The sequence below is a fragment of the Pleurodeles waltl genome, chromosome 5, assembly GCF_031143425.1.
Source record: "Pleurodeles waltl isolate 20211129_DDA chromosome 5, aPleWal1.hap1.20221129, whole genome shotgun sequence".
Taxonomy (NCBI): domain Eukaryota; kingdom Metazoa; phylum Chordata; class Amphibia; order Caudata; family Salamandridae; genus Pleurodeles; species Pleurodeles waltl.
This window is the reverse complement of record NC_090444.1, coordinates 435,687,282-435,711,583: the sequence shown is the minus strand read 5'-3', so window position 1 is coordinate 435,711,583 and position 24,302 is coordinate 435,687,282. Positions and strand designations below refer to the sequence as shown.

At 41.8% G+C, this 24,302-nt stretch overlaps 1 protein-coding gene across 6 annotated transcripts in view; it reads right to left on the bottom strand.

Moving 5' to 3' along the window:
* The window catches only part of EHBP1 (EH domain binding protein 1), a 1,526,717-nt gene that overhangs the window by 337,786 nt on the left and 1,164,629 nt on the right, over positions 1-24,302 (bottom strand). For all 6 annotated transcript variants that reach the window (XM_069234213.1, XM_069234209.1, XM_069234211.1 and 3 more), the window contains 3 exons: positions 20,558-20,685; positions 17,991-18,129; positions 17,688-17,794 (listed from right to left, as the gene is read on the bottom strand). In XM_069234213.1, the coding sequence (XP_069090314.1) occupies positions 17,688-17,794; positions 17,991-18,129; positions 20,558-20,685 (374 nt within the window). The remainder of the gene's footprint in view (positions 1-17,687; positions 17,795-17,990; positions 18,130-20,557; positions 20,686-24,302) is intronic.

Here is a 24,302-nt window from a genome sequence, read left to right as displayed (position 1 = left end):
AGTCAGCAACTAGATGAGATAACACGGAGAGAAAAGGCTGCAACTCCACTGAACGTATGTTCTCATAGAAACTGAGTTGAGGTTCAAGCAAGCACTGCCCATCAGTCACTAGACATCTGAGAGTTTAAACAGAGGGAAAAAAGCTGCTTAAGTTCTACTTATTTATAATACAGATCCTCAAAGGAATTAAATGCAGATATAAGCTTGCACTACCAAAGCCAACAAATAGGGTTCTTTCAGAGATGAACTATATACAGACGAGAAACTGCTACAGTTATATTCTAAAGTAACTAATATTACCACAAACATTACATAGAAAGGTAAACTTGCAGTATCACTTCGAGCAAGTAGGTATCTTCAGAGATTATACAGCACAGAAACTATGCATGCACAAATGTATGACCTAAATCAACAGACATTAAATGACCACGAGGATATACAGAAAAATAGTGTTTTCTCCCTTTCTGCAAACAGATTTGAAAAAAATGTGATTCTTTCTTTCATACAGCATGCGATAAGCAATACCATGTGTGAGGTTACTAGTTTTTTTTAATGATGATGCTATTAAAGGTATGATCAGTGATGATGTTTGAGGTCCGGAAGAGTGCAAGACTGGCTAGGGTATAGTGGTTATGTAACTATTCATAACTGGGGATAGTATGTTTCCTTTTTACTAAACACACATCTCTGCCCCTGAAACAACACATATACTTCAGCATTATGTTTTATTTTATCATATAATTTAAATTCTTTAAATTGCTGTTCAAAAAGAGTGCCAATTTGACATCAAAGAAGTTTCACACTTGGAATTTCTAAAGCACCCGCAGTCAACTGCCTTTGAAAATTATATTGTATACTTTATAGAGGTCCAATAATTCTGAGGTTTTTTTGATGCAAAGATAGACAAAATGTAATAGCCTGTTCACAGCAAACCCAGATAGCAAAAGCCTACAAAGAGTGATTCAGTGATATACAAAAGAAGAAGCTGGGATACCTCATATGCAAACACAGCTTAAACCAATTTACTAAGCTGCCTCAACATTACTACGCAATATAATATGAAGCAGAAACACTGAAGTGCACTGTTTTTTATGGGGGGAGGCATTGGAGGGAGGTGGACAATTTGCAGGCATTTTTAAAGCACCTTCTTTGTTTCGGCTTATCTGTGAGGCTGGCAGAATGCAATGCCAGGCTTTTCAGGCTACTTTACAATAGAAAGAACGTCTTTGTAGCAGAAATACCACTGAACCAGTGCTTATGCTTGTTGGGCTGACTACAACTCCCAGAAAGCTGCTTGGTGCTCTGGAAAGGGTGGAGGAGGTGGACTCCACCCACTAATTGTTACTAAATGAAGCAAACAGCCTGCATACTGCGCAGGGCACGCTCTTGCTTGATGGGATAACTACAGCTCCATGAAGGCTATTTGGTGCTCTGCAGGGGGCGGAAGAAGTGGGCCCCTCCAACTGATCATCACTACATAGAGAGAACAAGCTTCCTGTTACGCTGACCGCATGTGGGATGAGTCCGGGCCAAGGGTGAGCCTCTCTTCATCTCTCACTGCCTGGAGAAGACAGTGCTTGTCCATCCATCTTGGTTTCACAAGAATTTGCACGTATTATCTTTTATGGATTAAGTCCCCTTTAGCTGTGTAACTTCTGCCCTGGACAAGTGCATGGGAAGCGTCTGGCCTAACAAGACAGCAGCTCTCACTCCAGTATTCTATCTGAAGTTCCTTGTTACCTGATCTGTATGGTTTTACACTGCTGCCATTCCTGACCTCTAGCAGATGTGGGAAAGAGGAATATAGAGGGTAATGAATCTAATGCCAAGCCTAACAAGCGTTTGCAATGCAATAGGTCTTGCATTAGCTTGAGTTAGAGCTATTGGCCTTGTAAATTAATAACTGGACTTTTCTTACCACATAAATTGGTCAATCCTGCCTCATAATTTCGTCTTTTCCTGCCATATAATTCCAGTGGCCTTGCATATAACTAAAGCACTTCCATTTACTGTATTCCTCTATCTGCAGCAAAAAAATAAAAAGTTGCCATTTGGCATGCTAATTCCAATAGAATACCACTTTCACCACCCCATAGTCAGAGTTGCTGGGTGGCTAACACAGTTCCTCCCAAAAAAAGACACAAGGCAGCCACAGTGGGGAAATAAACTAGAAGGGTCACCCATACATATCAAGAGTGTTCAAACAGTCATAGTGTAATAAGGATGTTAAGGTGGCCTGAATTATGGTTAACTGTAATAAGGAGAGATCATTTAAACATATACAATTATCATATAAGCTTTTATCAGAAATACACTTTTGGCATTAGACTGTAATGCTCAAAACAGCCCGTAGAGGGCATCATAACAAAAATATAATTTGTAAGAAACATGGTCATGTAACCATATTCTTAGCCCCTAGAGAGCATAACCCCATGAGAAAAGCAGGAGAAAATAATGCAGTGTACCATATACTTAACCCCTAGAGGGTGTTTTTAGTGCTAGCAGGCCTACGGCAATGCTATTACCAACAGTGCCTTTGTAACAAAACTGTTCCCAGCTATAAAACAAAAGTTCTAGCCATGAGAAAGCTTAAAAGACACTGAATGGCAGGAGGGGTTAGTATTGTGAGCTCTCCACTAACCTAGTGTGGGGACCCAGAGATGATGTAGACAGAAACAGCGTTTTGAAGGTGTCCCATTGTCCGAAGACCAACACAGGCTGAGTTATGAGCAAAAATGATCTGTAAAAGTAATACCCTGCAAAACATTATGGGGAGTGTTTCTGTGCCACACATACTATAGTATGTTGACTGCAATGCTCAGAACAGCCCTCAGAGAACACCATAATAAAATAGCATTAGGAATAAACATGGTCATGTAACCATAGAGTCAGCCCATAGAGAGCATAACCACATGGAAAAGAATGGAAGAAAGAAATGCAGTGTAACTATAAATTTAGCCCCTAGAGGGCGCAGGGCATTACATGTTTTCAAGGCTAGCAGGCCTATTGCAATGATATTACAAACAAGGCCCATAAAACATAACTTCCCCCAGCTGTACAACAAACGTCCCAGCCGTGAGAGAGCTTAAAAAGATAATGAATGGTGGTAGGGGTTATTATTTTGGACCCCCCACTAATAGTGTGGGGACATAGAGGTGATGTAGATAGAAATAGTACATTGTGGTCAATGTTTTGAAGGTGGCCCCATTGTCACAGGACCACCACAGGCTGAGTTATGAGAAACAATGTTTTGGAAAAGTAATGCTTTGAAAGCATTATGAAGCAAGTTTCCGTGCCACAAACATTTTAATATGTTGATATGACTGTAATGCTTAGGACAGCCCCTAGAGGACACCACAATGAAAATAGCATTGTAAGAAACATGGTCATGTAACTATATAGTTAGCCCCAAGAGGGCATAACCACTCAAAAAGAAAATGGCAATAAACAATGCAGTGTAACCATATATTTAGGTCCCAGAGGGCATAGTGCATTACATATTTTCAGGGGTAGCAGGCCTATAGCAAAGATAGTACAAACAAGGCAATTAAAACACACGCTACTCCCAGATGTAACACAAAAGTTCCAGCCATGAGAGCGCTTAAAAAAAAGACACTGAATGGTGGGAGGGGGTTATTATTTTGGGGTCCCCACTAACATAGTGGGGACCCAGAGATGACCTAGACAGAAAGAACACGTTGTGGTGAGTGTTTTGTAGGTGGCCCCTTTGTCCTAGGACCACCACAGGCTGAGTCATGAGCAAAAATGTTTTGAAAAAGTAATGCCCTTTAAAGCATTATAGGGCGAGTTTCCAGAGTGCAGTGAGTACTGTAGTATTGGCTCGCCCGCTGTGCTGGGGGAGCCGCTTTCGCTTTCAGGATTTCTGTTTTACTGTAAAGCATTTACCAATTTCAAGTGTTTTAAGGGAGAGCAAAAAGAAATGACTCTGATTAGGCAACTGTGAATAATGTGACCAGCACTCCAATATCGCTGATCGAGTTTTTGATACTGTGCTTCTTCGCACAGTGAGCGCCATGGCCGCCAAGCAGCACGAAGGGGAGAGACAAAAAAAATAGTTCACCCATGCTAAAGTATATCGGCAATCGTGCAATAATCAATGTAACAGGGACAGTCTGCTAGGCATGACGAAAACAGCCTAAAGGCGGGACAAACATAAAGCATCTACCAATGACATTAAGTGATTTTTGAACGGCAAGCCCACAAATGAGTGAAAGTAATGGGCGTGACATTGGCGTGGTTAAAAGCCCACAATACTTACAACAGGTCAAAGCGTTTGGGCTTGACCTAAAAATAGTAGTTAGGACTCTTTTTTACAGCGGGTAGTAGAAATAATATCAAAAGAAATAGCCTTGGCAAGAGAAGTTTGTCCTTGGACATGAATGACTCTATATTGACTCTACCTTGGGAGATAGTGGTTGCAAATCCAACTGATGGAACTTTACCTTCTAGCACGGCCTGACAAAGCCAGATCTCAGCACTAGACTGTTTGCAAGAGAGTGAAACGGGTTTCATGGCAAAGAGGAAAAGGTGGGAGCAGCTGCACAAAAGGATAACTAACCGGGGAAACATTTATTCAAACATAACGGGTCAGAAGTAGATTATCCCACCTGGGAAAAATCTTTACAAAAAGTTGAGCGATCTGATTAAATGTCATGCAAATTCAGTATTAGAACGTCTCCGTGACATGGAAGAGGTAACTGCTGAAATTGTTGCACGTGTGCAAATTGTACATCCTGAAGTAGGGTATTCTGTTTCTCAGTATACTCAGACAGCTGAGCTTGTCCACAGCTAACAATAACTAACTCCCTGTCATTACTGCTCAGTGACTGAAACCCTTTATCCATTGTTGCTAATAATACCACACCCCAGGAATCATCTGAAAGATCAAACCCCCTCCAGGGAGTTTAAACATTACTATTGTCCACTAGGCAATATACATTGCCAGTTGTTACCACAGATGTGTCTTAATCTTCCTCCTGGTCACCACAAACTTATGTGGTTGTGATGACCAATGTCAGAGTCAACTACACAGTCTAAAAACAAGGTGTGCCATTGGTTCTCAAAGAACACAAACTTTAATCTCTTGCAGTACAATCAAATTGTGTTTATGAGGAGGATGGCTTGGGTAGGGCGCTTCACCTTAAACATCACAGGTGATTCTGGGTGGGACTAGAAACCAAAAGCAGCCCTGGCAAATTCTGTCAGGCCTGTCCCCACAGGGTACATAGTGAGCGAGCCCGACCACTAGTATGGGGGTTTGAGGGAGGTGGGGGCTCCCCCCCCAAAAAAAATATTTGGAAGAAATGGCAAAAACTGTAGATTCTACTACACATTTTCCATTATATTCAATTGTATCCGTTTTTAAAGCACAGTAAGTGATGACCTCACAAAGCACCAGGATACAGCAACATTTATTGGGGCTTGTCAATGATTCCCTCACAAACACCCTCTAACAGTCTCATCTCTCCATAGTCCCTCTCTCACACGCATTTCATTTGTTTTATAGCACCTCTCTTCACAGCATAGGGTGTTGGAGCACCTTACATCGCACACACATAAAGAGATGATGAATCATACGAGTGTGAATCAGTGTATCGAAAATGTTATATAGACAAAGGGGACTACAAGGTGTAGGATTTACACTTCATGGTAGGCATTTTGTAGAAGTGCTTGGTCTGGGGAAGCAAAAATTCAGGCTTCAGAACGTAACACAGTGGTTAGGGCTGACTTTACTAATAACAATTTATTTCTACCAAAACAAACCCTTTTTCTAGCAAAATTAGGATAATCAAAAACTGGAGGGGGGGGAACACAACTTTCTGATCTGTACCGTCCACTTTACATGCAACTCTTTGATGGTCGTTTATAGCTCACTGTGCTTGATTATGATTAAATCACTGCTCTACCTCGGATGAGTCAGAACTGCCACTAGTCAAAACTCTGATCACTTTCCATCAGGTACATTATCACAAAGGTTATCTTGGCACTTTTATTGTTGCCTGAAAACTGTTGGATATACAAGGAACTCTGCAGTGCTTTTTAAACTAAACTGATACAAAAGCGGACCACCAGTAACAAAAGCGCCTGACCAACCCAGCCTCCAGAGGAAATGGTTTATGCCTGGTAATGCCAGTCCAGTCTTGAGGTGATTGTGTGGTTTTTCATTTGACAATAGTTTGCTGGCCAGAAATGTACTTTAAAAAGACTCTTTCCAGGTCCTGCATGAATGAGCATATATGTGTATTAGCCCTATATTTTTATAGACAGCAGCAGTGTAGGAAAATGTTGCCCTTTCAGGCGCAACAAGCACTGCCGGTCTGTTATAATTCTCCAATCCTTGTACATAATAGTTTTCGAGCCCTCTCAGTCCTAAATCAAACAGATTGACATATAGGAAGGGACAGGATTAGGCAGGGGTACTTTCTTTGTGGAATGGATCGTCACGAAGTTGAGTTACTCTACCATGCCCATACATCTGTCTCCGTTTGTTATTCTGATTTGTTGAAATGTCGCAGGCACTGATGACGTCTGGCTTCTTTACTTAAGGAAGTACGATGTAATCATGCTGCAGGAAACTTAGGCAACTAATGAAACTACACTGGATGGATTTTCCAGCTATTCTTTACTTGCTTCTCCGTCCATCTTGCGAAGAGCTAGGAGAAATGAACTACCATGTTTAAAGTATCACTTGATTTCAAAAGTATACTTGCTCCAATCCGTCACCCAGTCATTCCAATTTCCTGGTTTATTTGTACAAGATGTTTTCATTTTTTCTTTATTAACTATTAAAATGGTGTGCAGGTCTGTGACTTTGGTGTAGCACAGAACTCCTATCTGGAGACATGAATGTGCTGAGGAACAGATCTAAGGCTATGCTGAAAACCTTTAATGCCATACTAGGAGAAGACTTCAACGCCAAAATAGGGTTTAGCCCTAAGTTTGTGGACTCCTTTGTAGAATCAACTATGCCATCTGACCCTAAAACGGATACCAGGCAGGTAAGGGGGTTTACATTATTACGGTATATAAATACTTAATACATTTTGACTTATGTAATACTGCCAAGTTATTACGGGGCTGGGAGAGTCAAATTACCACGTTTATAATGCTGAGGCTGAATAACTATTTTCAGTCAAGGGATACAATGGATAATGCTTTCAGTGACCATAATCATAATCTGATCTGTCCACTAAGGATAATGGTTTAGGATTTAGAAAAAGGACAGAGCCAACTTCTCCCTTGTTATTGATTGCCTGTTGAATGAGAGCATTCCAGAGACTTCCATCATCAAACCAAATGTTTACTTAGGACATAATATAATTCCTTGTCAAAAGTCAAAATCAGAACTAACCTTGATGGTTTAATAAGGAGTGTAGGGCTGTCAACAAAAACCTACATAGGCTCTGACAGTACGCCCAGCTATTAAGGGGAGATTAGGAGGTGCAGGGTTGTTTATAAAACGGAATTGAAAAAAGGGAAATTGGCCATAAAAGAAGAAACCTGCAAGAACTTATTTACTGCTTGTGCGGTCAAGTACACTGGCCAATTCTGGACCCAGATTTGCGAAATGTGGCACATCAGGAGGCCTGAGCACAAACATCAAGCCAGAGGTTTGGGTAGAATATTTTACTACCCTGAAGCAGATCCTGAGGATTCAGACAATGGAAGACCTCCAAATTATCCCCTAGCTATTTATTTCTTGTTTCAAGAGGTAATTAGTGTTATTCCCCCAAAGCCCCTATGGTAAGGCCGCTGGTCCTGACAGGGTCCCTGTGCACTTGTAGAAGTCTAACACTGATGCTTGGCCACCTGTCATAACTAAGGTGCTAAACTCAGCAATTAGGACTAAATTAACATTTTCCTGGCACTCCGCCACTATTGTCCCAGTGTATAAAAAGGGAAATAAACTAGGTTCCGGTGTTACAAACAAATTTCCAGTTCAATTCAATCATCAAGGTGGACACAAATTATCCTACACTGTAAAATGGATTTGGCAATATTTTATCAATAACACAGTATGGTTTTAGAGAGGGGTTGGGAACCCAGGAACAGTGTCTAAATCTACACTTGCTGGTTAGCAAATATACAGTAGAAAAAGGGATACACTGTATTTATCTTGGATGGATCTTAGCAGTGCTTTTGATCAAGTTAATTGGTCAAACTCTGGGCATTTCAGAAGGCATGTGTATGGAGCTTGCTCTGACAGACTTTCTTCACACTTTAGAAACCGGTGTTTAAGCGAGTTATGGAGTAGATGGGGAATACACCGGATCAACTGAGTTACAATGAGGGGTACCTCAAGGATTCGTGTTAGCACCCATGCTATTTTTATTATATAACCACAACTTAAATGCTTTCCTAATTTTAAAAGGAAAGGGAATGCCCACGTGCATTCCAACCCCATGCCAGCCTTACTGTATGTGGATGATGCAGTTTTATTTCTCAAATTCCAAACAGACTTAAAATTGATAGCTTTGTCACTCACATGGATAGTCTTGATTTAGAAACTAATTTTTTCAAAACATTTTATATGGCATGGGGTCGCAGGTTACATAAAACAAGGACAAATTATATGAAGGGAAAGTCTATTGGGAAGGTTTACTCATTCCCTTACTTAGGAATCACATTGACTCCTCGAGTACCTGGACCAGTGCCCATCAGTCAGGTGTTCAAAGTTTAATCAATCCACTGGGGTTTTATTTGATGTTGCACAGAGAGTCAGAAACAAACCGATCAAGGTTCTTTTAGAAATCTGCAAACAAATGTTTACCTATTCTAACCTGGGCAGCCATCTACGGCTACTGTAAAGTTACATGTCTCCAGACAGAACAGAGGAAAATCATTTTTGTAGAAGGCTTTGCTCAATAATGAGGCCCCAGTGCCCATCTTCCCGCTGTCACTGACCTCCTGTAAGTTAAATGTCCCTAGTTGGCTGCAGCACCTATTGTGCCACACACTACTGTGATAGTGAAAAAAGATGGCTTTAGACCTACAGTTGCAGCCTAATTGAGCAGTGCAAAAACTGCAATTCAACTTGCCAAAAAAAAACTTTTGAAAGGTTAGAACCTTCATTTTAACTATTAATAAAATCACTTCTTTGTGTGGTCTACAAGTCACAGTGCATGATATTTAAAAGTAGGGCATACAGAAATGTAATATTAACTTTGTCTTACAGTGACTAGCACCCAAGAGTTATCTTTCACTGCGACAGGCCTAGCTGTGCTTTGTAGAAAACTAGAGCACAGATAAGAATCTTAATACTGCATCTCAGAAATGGGACTAGCTGTGAAAAATAATTAAACAGCTATTTTTAACTATTAAAACCTCATTGCGAAGTCATACTTTTGATAAATATTAAGGAAAAGTAACTTCTAGGAAACTACTTTTCCATGCCTTAATTTCCTTGAGACTAATTTACATTTGCTTTGCAACTTCTCCCAGCCAGTAATCAGCATTGAATATGTGTGAATAAGGTGTGACATGCCTCCAACAAGCAAACAAAAGGCCCACTGGAATGAGTAGAAGTGACTCATCTGAACCTCACAGAATATGCAGGGCGTGGGCATCATTTTTGACATTAAGGTGTGAAATTATGCCAGGCTATCTAATTCTGCTTGCCAGAACTACATATAACACTGGAAGTAAACAGAAAGGAAGAAAACAGGATGGTAAGACAATTCCTGAGTATCCAGTATCTGTTTGCTGGAAAACCTTGCCTTTGTCCTACCAGACATTTCTCTCTGGGTTTATTAGGGGTATAGTGGGTGCCATAAATTAGATTTCAGCTTTAGATATGGGAGGACACGTGGATAACCATAGTTTGCTCCCCCCCTTACCGCCCCAGCCCTCAGATCCCCAGTTGAGTGTGGCTAAAGTCTTCAAGTGCCTCCCCTGAAGGGCTCTTTAGTACTGTACTTCTGTGGTGGATTGAGACTTGCAAAATCTTAGACCAGGATATAAGTGGTTAGTGTATCTTACCAACGACCCATTATGGTCAGCCTCAAATTGCACCTAGGCGCTGATCTACTGCGACAATTGACTATCATTGCAGCCTTGTACTTTCTGGAGCCATTTCTACTTTAAATCTTACAAATGTATATATACAGTTCCCCTTATAAAATGTTTGGTCACTTTTGGTGTCATTTTATTAAATCTTACTCGATTTTACTACTTTGATTACGGATTTTTATTGTTCTGCATTCATTACTCTTTTGGTACTGCATAAATACCTAACACACCGCACTAAGTTAAGGCTGTCTGCACTGGGCCATGGCTTCCATAAGGTTGAGCTCAGGTTAATTTAGTGGCTTTGAGGCCTCACCCTGACAAGAGTTGGGGTTATTCCTTGAGTGGTGAAGTCACACACCCCAAATAATAATCCAATAATGCATATCTTTAAAGTGCTCATTTACTTGTGGGTTTCTTGTTACTGAATAACAGATGTTTGCCGTTATCAAACTCACTGGTACCCATTTTATCGACCTTCGGAGGATGAAAAACTGAGTGGCCTTTCCAAGAATCAAAGAAGAGACCACTTGGTCAAACACGGTTCTGTTGAGTGGATGGCACAATAACAATTAAAAAGAGCAAAAATTGATGTAAGGATCTATGCAATGCTAGCACCGTAAACTAAGATATAATTCATATTTCTAAGTTGTGATATTCAACAAAATGTTAGCCTTGCATTTTAAACTTTAAAAAAATGTAATGGGTTTTCTGTCACCTCGGAATAATAAGTATGTTTTAGGATGTCCAAGCCCTTTATATTATCTCCTGACCTGTGGCCTTACTTTCAAATGCTGAATTCAAATGGTCTGTGTAATTTCAGAGATGACCTTTCGGCACTGGAATCTGGTCCACGCTAGACCAAATACTAACATACTTCTCATGAACACTAAATACCATGAAACCCATTTAGTTCAGAAAGCTGCCAACTCAACAGCACTTTTCCTCACCACACCCACAACCCATTAATAACAAAAAACATATTACAGCGTCACATACACAATAGTGCATCATACGTGAATACCTGGCTAGCAATGCATGTCTAGAAAACAATTTGCCCAGATTGGGCAATGAAGAAAAGACTACTCAACGAAAAAACAAAGTTCTTTGGATACACATAACATCTTACAAAGATCTTTAAGGGGATGAAACTCTCACATTAAATTCCACATCCCATTAGTAAACTAGACATAACAGATCTCTATTTATCTCCGAACAATACACAACTAACTGATGGAAATCCCAGACCTATATTGAAAGGGAAACCGGATCAAGAGAGCCCCAGGGTGCCATGGAAATGAAAGAAGGCACAATAAAATGCTCATAAGATTCTCTCTTTTATATATATATATATATATATATGTATGAACACCTACTGGCGGCTGCCAGTAGGTATAGTTAAGCCCTAGTTTCAAGGAGGACGTGTTTTTTTGTTTTGCTAATAACTTTGGTGCATCCTCATGTTATCTCTTTTAATTAAATGCCAACAGTGCTTATAAAAATGTTCACATATCTTACCCCACATTGAGAAGGTTTGGAATCTTGCTGTCAAGACTTAAGATATACTTAGCTTTAAACTGCTTTAAAGGCCATTGTCTATTGCCACATCTGTACTGGATTGACAGCCTATCAGATGGTATTGCAGCTGGGTTACAACATTTTATGTCATTAATTCAAATCCCCGGCCGCTGGTTATGTAGGGACCCTATTTTTAATGGATCTCATATGTTGCAGGGTTCTCTTATGCACCTGGAGTACTGTGCCCACACACCTTAGTTTACAACTGCATGCCAGTACATAAACTGCAAAATCTGTTTTGCAGCTGCATACTCCCTTTATTTTCAGCAATTTACTGTAAAATGGGCTTGTCTACTCTGTGGTATTGATTCCAATCTGACATGCCTTGCATCAACTACATTTACAGAACCTCTTCTTTTGATGTAGCCAGGTATTATGTGATAACACCTTCGGACTGCTTTTGACTAGAGCATTTCACATTGAATATGCTCTCTGATATGTGATGGAAGGATTTCTCATCACAAGGTGCCTATCACTTGATCTCCCTTAATTAGATGGAAATGTTTACGGATAAGTGTTCTCAGGGCTTGATATTGGTTGTTATATGTCATATTTATTCTAACCACTGACTTGCCTGCACCCTTCCTTTCATGAGAAAATACCAGAGAATCTCTTTGCTTCCTATTTGCTATTCCCATATCTGTATGTAGGGGGTCTTTTGCATAAGTTCTATGCCTGAATCTCATTGCCACTTCACCTTGACATATCACCACATCCTGCTCACTGCTACAATTTTGCCTGATAATCAGCATTTCCCCATGGGGATGCTAGCTTTCAAATGTCTAGGATGAAAGTTTATTGCTTGCAAGGTTGCATTCCGTGCTGTTTCTTTCCTGTACAACCTTGTCCCCATTTTTTCTCCTTCAATGAAGACCTCTAAATCAAAAATGTAACTCAGGTTTGGCTTATCTGACTTGGAAAATGCTAATTCGAACCATTATTATTAATCTTTTGTACAAAATTATTGGCACATTCCACCAGAATCTGCCAAAAAACAAACAAATCATCAATGAATCTGGAACAAAGTATCACATGGTCATTTCAGTCCTCCTTATTAGTGTGCAGGAGCACCTGCTTCTCCCACCAGCCCATATGCAGACAAGCATAGCTGGGAGTAAAATAGGTGCCCAAAGCAGTTCCCCCTCAGCTGATGGAATACGTCCCTGTTAAATAAAAAATAGTTAATTTGCAGGCACTACCGAATCATTGATAATAACATTTGACTAGGTTTGTATAGACTTATGTTCAAGTGCACGCAATCCATCTTTGTGGTTTATACTTGTATAAGGCGTTGTCATATCCAACGTTTATAGAACATAGTTCTCTTACCATGGAACATCATAAACTCGCTTTAGGAAATCCCCAATGTCCTTTATATATGATAGTAGGCAGCTGAAATACTTTTGGAGAAAGAAATCAATGTACTTAGAACTGTTCTCAAACAGGCTGTCTTTTGCAGAAATGATGGGTCTCCATGGTGGTTGTCGAGGATTTTTGTGAATTTTTGGTATGAGATAGAATATTGGGAACTTCGGATGGTCGTTTCGCAGAAATATATTCATCCTGATTGAACAGACCTGCATTTCTCCACTCAATTAAATAGTTGTGATACAAGGTTCTAGCTCTCACAACTTCACTCGAACTACTCCTGGCATAGCATTATGTATTATGCATTTGTACACTTCAGTCTTGTACATGTCCATTGGCCAAATCACTATATTACTGCCCTTGTCTGAGTTCCTTATGACCAGCTCATGATGTGCTTGCACCTTTCTTATCAAATTGTTGTATTGCCTCTGCTAGGGTTTCTGCTCCAGTTGTATTTTGCTCATTCTCCTGAACAATTTTTTAACCCCTTCAGTAATAAGGTCATTAAAACACATCAATTGAGTCTCTCAGTGTAACTGGAAAGAGAGTTGAGGTCCGTTAAAAATGGAAATCAGTTTCCCCAAATATATTTAACTCCATCGTTTGAAGTATCTTGAGCCGACAAATATTGTTCAACACCCAATGATTCATTTTCAAGTTATTTTAAGTTTTTCATTAACTGAATATCAGAGATTTCAAGGAGTCGCTGAGGATGATCGCTTTTTGCTTTTTGTGTGTTTGTCGGTTTATTCCTTAACAAATAAAATTTCATCAACGCTAGTTTCCTCACAAATATAAAACTATCTATGCGTGTCTTGTGCAATTATGAGAACTCTCAGGGCAAAAAAGTAGCCAGGGGGACAAGATTTGTTCTTCTTCCTTGCTGATGGTTATATCTGAAAGAAGTATGATTGTATTTGGGTTTTCTCCTATCACTTTATTTTTCACATTTGTTTCTGCTTTGGGCTGATTGACGTTATCGAGGCATCGCAGCTTTTGCCTTCTCTGCCTTCACCTTTGGCGCCTTTGAGATCTGAGTGTTTGCCTCCAATCTATCCATAAAAAATGTAACTCATCAATTACTGATAGCAGATACACCTTCCTCTGGGTCTGTCTCAATTTCAGAGCTAAGTTCTGATTCTGTTGTCATGGTTGTGCTCTCCTGTAACAACTGATTACTTTCCAGTAATCTTTGTCTTTTAAAGTTGTCAAAACGGCGTGTGAAAGTGAAGATCTGGCCTCTTTCATAATCCAGTCTATCTCTCCTGAATTTCTGTGCCCTTATGTTGTTTAAATATTTCTTAAACTTCTTCAGGCGATTACTGATGTTTTCCATAGATTCTTTTTTTTTTTTTTTTTTTTTACAAATTCTTTTTGCGGATCTTTATCCAATTTACTGTGTTATTTATCTATGTGCTGCTGCAATCCTGTTCTATCAATCTCCGCATGTTTAATAAAATCGTAATCAGTCTGTTAGATACTTCTATATTACTCTCTGACTATTCTTTCGGCATCTCAGGATTCAGGTTCTCAAAACTTGGGGGTATCAAAATCCTCAACTTCCTTGGTATGCGGCCCACATCCTAGTACATTTGTAGGGATTTGTGATCCCCCCCTTTAGTTTGCTCACTTCTCATAAGCTTCTTCAATTGCCTTAATTTGTATTTTGTCTCTCCTTCATGTTGCTTTATTGCAGCTATTACACTTTCCGCACTCACACCACTGTCATCGTTAAACAGTCTATCCGCTGCCTCTTCCCTTTCGAGCAGTGTCCTGTAAGACATGTTTCGTACCTTGAGCATTAAGACTATTGTTATGGTTTAGCCAACCTGGTTCGGTTTCCAGTATATTGTCAGTCACAACAAGCTTACTCTGACCTGCTTCAAATTCTTAATGGAGTAGTCATCAGTGCACAACGCAAATCCTCCGACTCCCCGCGATACACCTGACTCACTGTCAGGTTTCTCTGATTAACGTGAGGTTTCAGCAGAAGCTTTCCTCCATTACTCTGCCAAATTCACTCAACACCGCTGTGCCTCACAGGGGTGGTGTGTCCCCAACCGGGGTCAGCAACTCCGTGAAAAAATCCAGCAATCCGCTAGTTTCCCAAGTCCAAACAAACTGGGAACAGACATTGAAGGTTTGCTCCCAAATATATATATATATATATATATATATATATATATATATATATATATATATATATATATATATATATATATATATATATATATATATATATATATATATATATATATATTTTTTTTTTTTTTTTTTTCCCCATGAATGAGGCCTACGGTAAATTACACATCCTGGTCCACAAGAGGGATCCCAAGTGCGCACAACAGTACACATGAACATTGTCAAGTCCACTAAAATAAGTATAAGCATAGTCAAATGCAATCTGTTTATACTTAACTTTTTGGCTGTGATGACACTGAAGGGGGCAGATTATTTGCTCAAATGCAGCATCCCCTACTGAAGATGCCAAAGGTAGTAAGAAGAATGTAAACAAGACAAAAATCTTCCAATTAGACTCACCCCACTAAAACACAAGGCACACTTAACAGAGACGGACACAGAGCTGCTCGCCCATTCAAGGTATTGGTGACAGCTCCCAAAAGGGAATTTTTGAAAAGTGAAGGCTATAGGGCAGTTGGCTCGACACAAGGACTAAACCTCTCTATATTACACAAGATTAATTTACAGCAAACACAAACACAAAGTTCACTTATTTCAAACATGAAAAATAAAGTCATTAAACTGATATAAATTTTTAAACTGATGGTCTAACAAGCAATCACTGTATGATACCTGCAAAAGTGTTACACTAAAGTACACAGGACATGCAATTTGGTGGTACATGCACATACATCCAACAATACAATGTTTTTATTTAAAGTGCACTAATATCCATTGCTTCTGGTCCACACTATGTAGAAACTGCCAATAAATAAATTATATGAATCAGGCCCCAACCGAAAAAGCATATAACACAGAACGCCAGTGAATCAACACACTGGGCCTCATACCGACCCTGTCGGTCTTAAGACCGCCAGGGCTGCGGTGGCAGTCCGACCGCTGCCAACGACACGGTCTGACAGCCACATTACGGCCATGGCTGTTGCGCCATGGTCGGACCGCCAACACCACCACTTCTCACCACTGGAGGGGCTGGCGGTGCTGGTGGTCCTAATCTGCGAGGGCGGAACTGCAAGCAGTGCTGCCATGAGGATTACGAGTCCCCTTTCTGCTGGCGGTTACATGGCTGTAGGCTCACCATGTAAATGCTGGCAGAAACGGGACCAGGGGGCCCCTGCATTGCCCATTAACTTGGCATGGACAGTGCAGGGGCCCCGATGGCCAGTCCCATCGCGCTTTTCACTGTCTGCTGGTTCACCCTATGCACCGCAACATTTCCACTGGCTCAATTATTTAACGGCAATGTTGTGGGCTGATTCCCGCTGGACCAGCACCCAGCGGGAAACTTCTAAAAGGGTCCGCGGGAAGGGGGCCGCACTGGCGGTAACCTAGCCGCAGGAGTTTGGCGGACGGCCTTTTCCGTCCGCCAGACTATTAATGACCTCTACAGTGTTTCAAGACAATACTAATAACAGATGCATGCTATTCAAGAACCATGTAGCATAATGTAAAATTTCTAGAGGACCACTAGATGCACATATCAATACCCACTAAGTCATTACAGATAGCATATGAGAGCAGATATCCCAATATTGCAGGGGTACACTGCCCAATTGTGGACCTTGAGTCATTTACAGCATTAATAATCCCCTTCTTCTTTAACACATGGAAAATGTTGTCGAGCTGTAAAGTGCATTATAAATAAAGTGGCTATTGTAATACTGTCTTAGTTACACCTGGTCACCCTGGCCTATTTACCTTTAGAGGAAGACACACTGGCTTGACTCTCTTGGATCTTGAACCTGTGACTTTCAGTCTAGGCATCGTGGATAACGGGCATGGTCTAGCTGCCTATCGTTCTAGTCATCAGGGAGACAGAACAAACTATGGATGGCGAGTGCCTGCGACAGGCCAGGTTATGTGCCGTGAGAAAAAAGGAAATCAGACTCCAACATGCTCTTCCTGCCCCTGTCCTGCAGCTGTCCATCAAAGGCAGCATGCTCCCTGGGGTCTATCAAGTATTTCCCTCACAAATCAATTTTACACATGATCAGCCCATACCCCTACTGAGCTGAACCTCCCCGTTAATTAAGTGAGAAAATTACCATATATATTATATTAATGCAAACATCATTCAGCTACTAATTCACGGCTGATCTGGATAATGGAAAGGTTGAACACCCATTAACCCAAGCCAACAAAGTGGGTTGGCTCAGAAATTGTAGCATGTCTCCTGTGACTCCTTCCCGCCAAATGCAGTTCAGTAGTATCTGCTATTGTAATAATTAAAATCCTGCCAGCAGATCAATACTAGAATCTCTTTATGGGAAACGTCCTGATGGAAAACTCTCAAGGAAACTGGGGCTGTGGAACTCTGAAAAATTCATTTTTTTTATCTGGCAATTATCACCACATTGCAGACTAATTCAACACGGCACCCCTCTTGTGTGGCTGTGAATGCAGGCAAGATTGACATCTTTCCAAAAATGAGGACGGAAAAACTAAAATCTGGCAATTTCAGCATGCAATTCAAAATTATCAGCAATCATAAAACCAGATGGAAATGAATATACATTAAGCACTTCATCTTCTGATGGCTTCCTCTGAGTTTCGGCTATCGCCGCCTTCTCCTCGTTGCTCCTCTTTGTGTTGTCCTGCATTGATCTCTGCCTTTTCATCTCTTAAAAAAAAAGGGGGAGGAGGATGGCAAAAACGTAAATTAATGATAATAAAAGTTAGTATTTGGGTACTAAAAATGCAAGTTGTGAATGTTATCTAAAAAAAAACAACAAAAAAAAACACAAACAAACGATTATCTTCGGACTAGATGCAGTCACTAGCTGCAGGCAGATAAAAGGAGGACGGCACTTGCTTACCTGGCCTGTTTTCAACGTATTGACTGAAGGACTGCAGCTGAGTTTTCCTGACAGTGGAATCCTTGTTGAACATGACAGGGTTCCTAAAACGATCTGGCGCTTTTTGAAGCAGCTCAGCATGTTGATCCTCAATTCCGTTCTGACAAAAAAGTGGGAAAAAAAAGTCTTGCTTCCATACAGATAATGATCAATGACATCAGTAAACAGACCCCACCCCCAAAAGGCAGGAAGGTGCCACAAGTTACACTCGGGTGTTTGTCTTTTTTTTTTTTTTTACAGATTAGGGAAGAATGAGAGGCGTAAACAGTGAGTGTTGGTCTGGAGAAGAGGATAGAGATGGCATAACTTTTATTACTCGTTTTTTTCACACTAGTCTGCAGCACTAATAACTACTTTTTTTATTACTCGTTTTTTCACTCTAGTCTGCAGCACTTATAACGAAGATGCAGTTCAGTTCAAATAAAAGAGACACCCTCTCTGGTTCATAAATTCGTTTTTAAATCAGTGACACGCAGCTAATTTTCACTTCAGTGCATGATCGATGTCCCGGTCTGAAAATAAAGTGCTTTCAATGATCACTTCCCGCTATTCTGCCCGATCAAAAAAGGTCTGCATTTAACGCTTTCAGTCCTAAAAGACTAGTAAGGCAAGAGGAACGAGTTTATAATAAGTTAACAGCAAGGACTGCCCTTTAACGTGAACCACGTTGCTTTTCACTAGGTGTAAGCTTCCAGAGCCAGATTTGCACGGGGTCCGCTACAGCAAAGCAAACCACAGACATTCATTTTCTTTTAGGGGCTCATATGGTAATAATTCAAGTAACACATTCAAATGGTTGCATCAACATGAAATATGCCGGAAAAAGCAGAGCGCTGCAGCGTGTGGAAAGTACAGATACCGAGCGGCTGTGTACCAGACGCACATTTCATTTTATACCTAATCTTTTATTATTTTTATTAAGTGTTTTGAAAGTAAATAGGGAGAGGCTAAGATGCATGACTAATAGCTAAGCCCGCTGAAAGCTGGAAACTGGTTATCAAAAGCTACCAAGACTTTGCCCTTCCTCTGCATTGAGACAATCGGTAATGAGGGAGTTCTCGAGCGGCCTATTCTCCAGCCTCAAGGAGGCCCAGGATACAGAATCCTCAGGGGAAGGTAACAGTTTATCCCCCGCCACAAATACAGAATGCCTCATTTATAGACGAGTAAACTGAATTTTATTTAAAAAACAAAAAAGAACAGAAAATCCAAGCCAATGCCTAAAGCGTTCAGGGAACAGATGGACACGATACCGCTTTCATAAATACCTTCAAAGGCTAATTCAAAAGGCTCGAAAAGGTAATCTGCTAGGTCACACCTTATTTTGTCCAAGTTCACACAAATCAATTAATACAAAACCACCACAGAGAATGGGCTAGAAATACCTTCTGTTGGATTTGGTATAATTAAGTTGCTAAAGTGAAGGTGTAATGCTTGCATGTTGGCCCAATTTACCTTTAGATTAATTAGTCCAACAGTTAAATCCTCCCGGCCATGCAGAGTCGTCCTGTTTTTGGCTGAAGAAAATCAGATTTTGTTTTAAAACGAGAGCACAGCGGCTGCCTCTCACAGACGACGCTGGGGTATTTATCAAAATAAACATGGCTAATTTTTAAGGCCTCGCAACGTGTAAAAAAAATCAGTGCGATTAGGCAGTAAATCCCATTTTAAGAAACCTTTTTATGACAGGGGACTTCTGCCACTTTACAAATGTATTCCTCTAAGCCCACTAATGCAGTTAGGCTTTTCAATCCATTGTAACATCCTTAGACAGGCTCGTTGTGCATTAAATACGCTGCAGAAAGCTAAACCGAACGCAAAAAAACAGAAAGATCTGAGTTGATCCGGGCTTCCCCTTTGTTCTCGTATAGAGACCGAAAGTAGTTCTGCGCTGCTGCCACACACTTTCATCACCAATTTATAGGAACCTAGAGTACAAGAAGCAATGCGCGCCATTGTCTTGGGACTTCAAAGTCTCTCTCTCTCTCCACACGGGAGGAAATCCTCTCCGTCAGCGGCGTGGGATGCAGGTGGGTGAAAAGTTATACACGAACCCCACAGTGCCCCACAGCCTAAAACGGTCTCACCGACCGATACGCCGCATTCCTGACTTTTACCCACATTCAGGCTTTGGCCTACGGGGACTTCAAAGAATAAGTAATCAAAAAGTATTAGTTTGAGCAGCAAGCGGCATTCCACCACTATAGAAGCTGTAGCAAAATGTGCCGCATTTTGGCCGTTCAGAATATTCCAGAACCCCAAGGTCCCCCTCCAGCCTCCCCTCCCCCGCCATTTAAGTCATAATTCTCTGTGAAAGGGCTCCGATATTCGACCCATTGTTGTTTGCCAAATTCACGCTGAGGTTAATTTGCATCACTTTGTGTCTGAGTGTATTAAAAAAAAAAGAAAAATATTCCCTAAACCCCTTCATTTGGAATGCACCAGCTCTATGTCGAGCTAACTCGGTTCCAAGACACACTTCACAGAAGAGCGGCGCGAGACACAGCGAGCACACAGCCCCAACTCACCTTCACTTCCGGCTCTGCGCTGTCGGACAGTGCTTTCTGCGCGGCGCTGGAGAGCGAGCTGGCCACCTGTGGCTGCGCTTCGAGGAGCCTCTTCAGCTTCAAATCCAGCGACTTACTGTTCTGTCCAGCTAAACGTGCAAATGTTAGGAGCAAGAGCGTGAGGATGCATTAAAATAGGAAGCATGTTCCACAGTGTGTCAATTCACAACTCGGCACAGACAAGTTACTACAATTTTTTTAAATACAAAAAAAATGAAACCCGAGAGGCGGGCATGAATTATGAGACGTGGGGCGCACTGGGAACAAACAGGCATGCACGGAGTTTATATTTTTTTACAAGCTCTCCTTAAGTATTTTCCTTCAAACAAACTTGCACGAGCTAATCCTTGGCTCGGGGTCAACTCCCGGGTTTGTACTGGGAGGCAAAACATAAGAAAAAAATGAACTTGACAGAATCTTTTAATATTAAATTACTATGTACATGCACGAACTCGCACGCCGCTCTTTTGTGTACATACATGCTCTTAGGACAAGAAGACATCAATGAGCGCAACAGAGCAAACAAAGATGAAATATATTAAATGGCTCTAATATAGCAAAACGGTTGAAATATAAACACCACAGTTGATCTTGGCCTAAGCACCTTTTACTTATTTGTGCAGGTGTACTTTTTTGTAACTAGGTATCATAGGTTCGATCACATAATCATCATGACATAGAAAGACATTACAGAACAGCATGTGCACATCAGAAGGAAACTGCAAAATATGTGTCAAATACAAAACTAAGGCCCTCATTATGACTTTGGCGGTCGGAGAACGGTCAAAGCCGCAGTTGTGGTCAGATCGCCACAATTCTGGGGGTCCCACTGCCAGATTACAACCCTTGCAGTCAGACTTTCGCCACCGCTAGAATCATAGATCCCGGTGGGTTGGCGGTGGTTGGAGTTGTGGTCAGCCACAGCAGTGCTGAGTCATTCACGAGTCCCCTTTCCGCCAGCCTTTTCATGGCAGGGTCCCTGCCACGAAAAGGCAGTGGTGGGGGGGGGCTCATGGGGCCCCTGCCCAGCACCCCCAGAATGCGCACTGTCTGCTATGACAGACACTGTGCATTCCAAGGGTGCCTGGGCCCCCTCTGTGTGACAGCCTTGGCTCCATGAGGAGCCGAGGCCAATGCCACCTCACTGTTTCCACTGGGCTGACTGTCGGAAATCTAATATGGAGGTTTACGCTGGTCAGCCCAGTGGAAACATCATAGTAGAGCTGGGGGGGAGACCACTAGCTCCACGGCAGTCTCCTCCCACAAGGCTGGTGATCGGTGGTTGGCCCGCCAGCCTCGTAATGAGGCCCCATGTCTTTTAGCATGAACACCTACGGTGGCTGGAAGTACACACACTCACTTTACATGGCAGGGATGACGTGGAAAGGCACAGAAGCCGTTAATTCCATTTGAGGCTGCATTTCTGTACCTAGCACTTTTCTCAAGACAGTAACTAACAGTGACTTAAGTGGGATGAAAACGCAGGGAGCCTCTTGGAGGGGCATGGCAAAATAAGAGTAAAAATCATTTGAAAGTGGCGTGACCAGCGTAATTAAGACCTGGCTTAAAACGTGTGAACTAGAATCCTGTGCATCAAACAGACTGCAATCTCACCTCTTGGGGGCTTCTGTGAATTTTCTATTATTGACTCCAGACACACCACACACAACAAACATATACCTAAACAAACCCGACCTAATACCATTGCCAAAGCTTGATTGCAGTATTAGACAAGGGAGTAATAACAATGAGATATTTGTAAATAATTAAAATATAACCATGTTTCACTTCTGAAAATATGAGATGGAGAATTAAACATATCCAAAGGTCTGTGGTAGGGGTGATCTTCAGAGTCTCTCAAAGTCCCTTGTCCTCCCTCTCACACCACTTTCCTCCATTAGACACTCACACCCTCCTTTTCCCAGACATCTTTCTGAAATTCTCCATTTGCATATCTCAGAAGCCATCTCCTTTCTTTTCATCAGTCTTGTCACCCTGCTCTTCTCCCCCAAACCCTTGTCTCCTCACCTAGAATCTACAACTAGAATATGTCTCTACCAGAAAAATCGTTACCGAAGGTAAGCAACTTGTTAATCTGACAGAGACTTCTAGTTGCAGATTCCTTAACTTAGAATAGAAACCCAAGGAATACTATACTTGGTGGGGGCTGTGAACCAAGATCATACTAGAAAGTCCTGCAGGTCCGAGCGGCCAAAGTAGCCATCTCTGTGGACCTGACTGTCCAGGCAGTAATGTTTAGTGAACATGTGCAGCGATGCCCAAGATGCTGCCGGACAGATATCCAGGACAGGAACTTCGTGTGTTTATGCTGTGGTGGCAGCAGTTGCTCTGGTGGAGTGAGCACGTAAGCCCTCAGGGGGTTGCTTCTTTGCCAAAGCGTAGAATATTTTGATGCAAAGCAGTGCCTATCGCAAGATGGTATGCTTCTGCACTGCCTTCCCTTTCTTCACACCCACATATCCAACAAAGAGGTGATCGTCCACCGGGAAATCTTTAGTACGTTTCAGGTAGAACGCCAACACTCTTTTTGGATCAAGATGGTGGAGTCTCCCCTCTTCATGAGAGGGATGTGGGAGTGTGTAAAAAAGTAGGCAAAGCAATGGATTGGCCTACTTGAAAAGGCATAACAACCTTAGGAAAGAAGGAGGCCCTTGTACTGAGCACCACTTTGTCAGGGTGGACAGACAAAAATGGTGGCTTGGAAGAAAGAGCTTGAGGTGATGGCAATAATAAAAGCAGTCTTGATTGTTAGGAGCCGCAGGGGACAATTATGCAGTGGCTCAAAATGGGCACACATACGGTGAGTTAGGGCCTTGTTCAATTCTCACTGGGGCATAATGAACGGTGTCGGAGGAAACAACTGGGCGAGTCCCTTAAGGAACTTTCCAACAATGGGAGACTTGAATAAGGAAGGTTGGTCTGGCATGTTAAGAGTGGCTGAAATGGGCGATAAGTAACTAAGCATGCCCAAAACAGAGCCCTGCTGGGCCAAAGAAAGAATGAACAAGAGAACCTCGGAGAGAGGTGCAGGAAACGGATCAACAGACTTGTTGATACACCATGCCACAAGTTTATGCCAACAACAGGCATATACCGTTTTGGTGGAGGGACTACTAGCTGCCAGAATAACATCACAAACTTCAGGTAGAAGATCAAAAGCTGTCAACCTCTGCCCCTCAATCTCCATACAAGAAGGACAAGGCTGGACAGATTCGGGTGGAGAACCATCCCCTGCTGCTGTGACAGAAGATCCTCCCGAAGGGGGAGTCTGATCAGAGGATCCATAGCCATGCTCAGAAGCTCTCGATACCATACTCTTCATGCCCAGTCCAGAGCCACAAGGATTATTTGGGCCCGGTCACTATTGATCTTCTTCAAAACTCTGGACAGAAGTGGTATAGGCGGGAAGGTGTAAAGAAGGCCTGAGTTCCACTCGAGATGAAAAGCGTTGCAACGCGCGAGTGTTGCCTTTCAAACTCCAACACGCAAAAACAGTTGACACTGCGCATTCTCTGCGGAGGCAAACAGATCTAACCAAGGCTCTCCCCATTGATGAGAGTCCTTGAGCCACCGCCGGATGGAGACGCTATTCGTGATCGACTATGCATCAACGGCTGAGCTAGTCTGCTGTGGCGTTCAGAAAGCCCGCCAGAGGTTAAACCACCAGGATTATGCCCTGATGTTC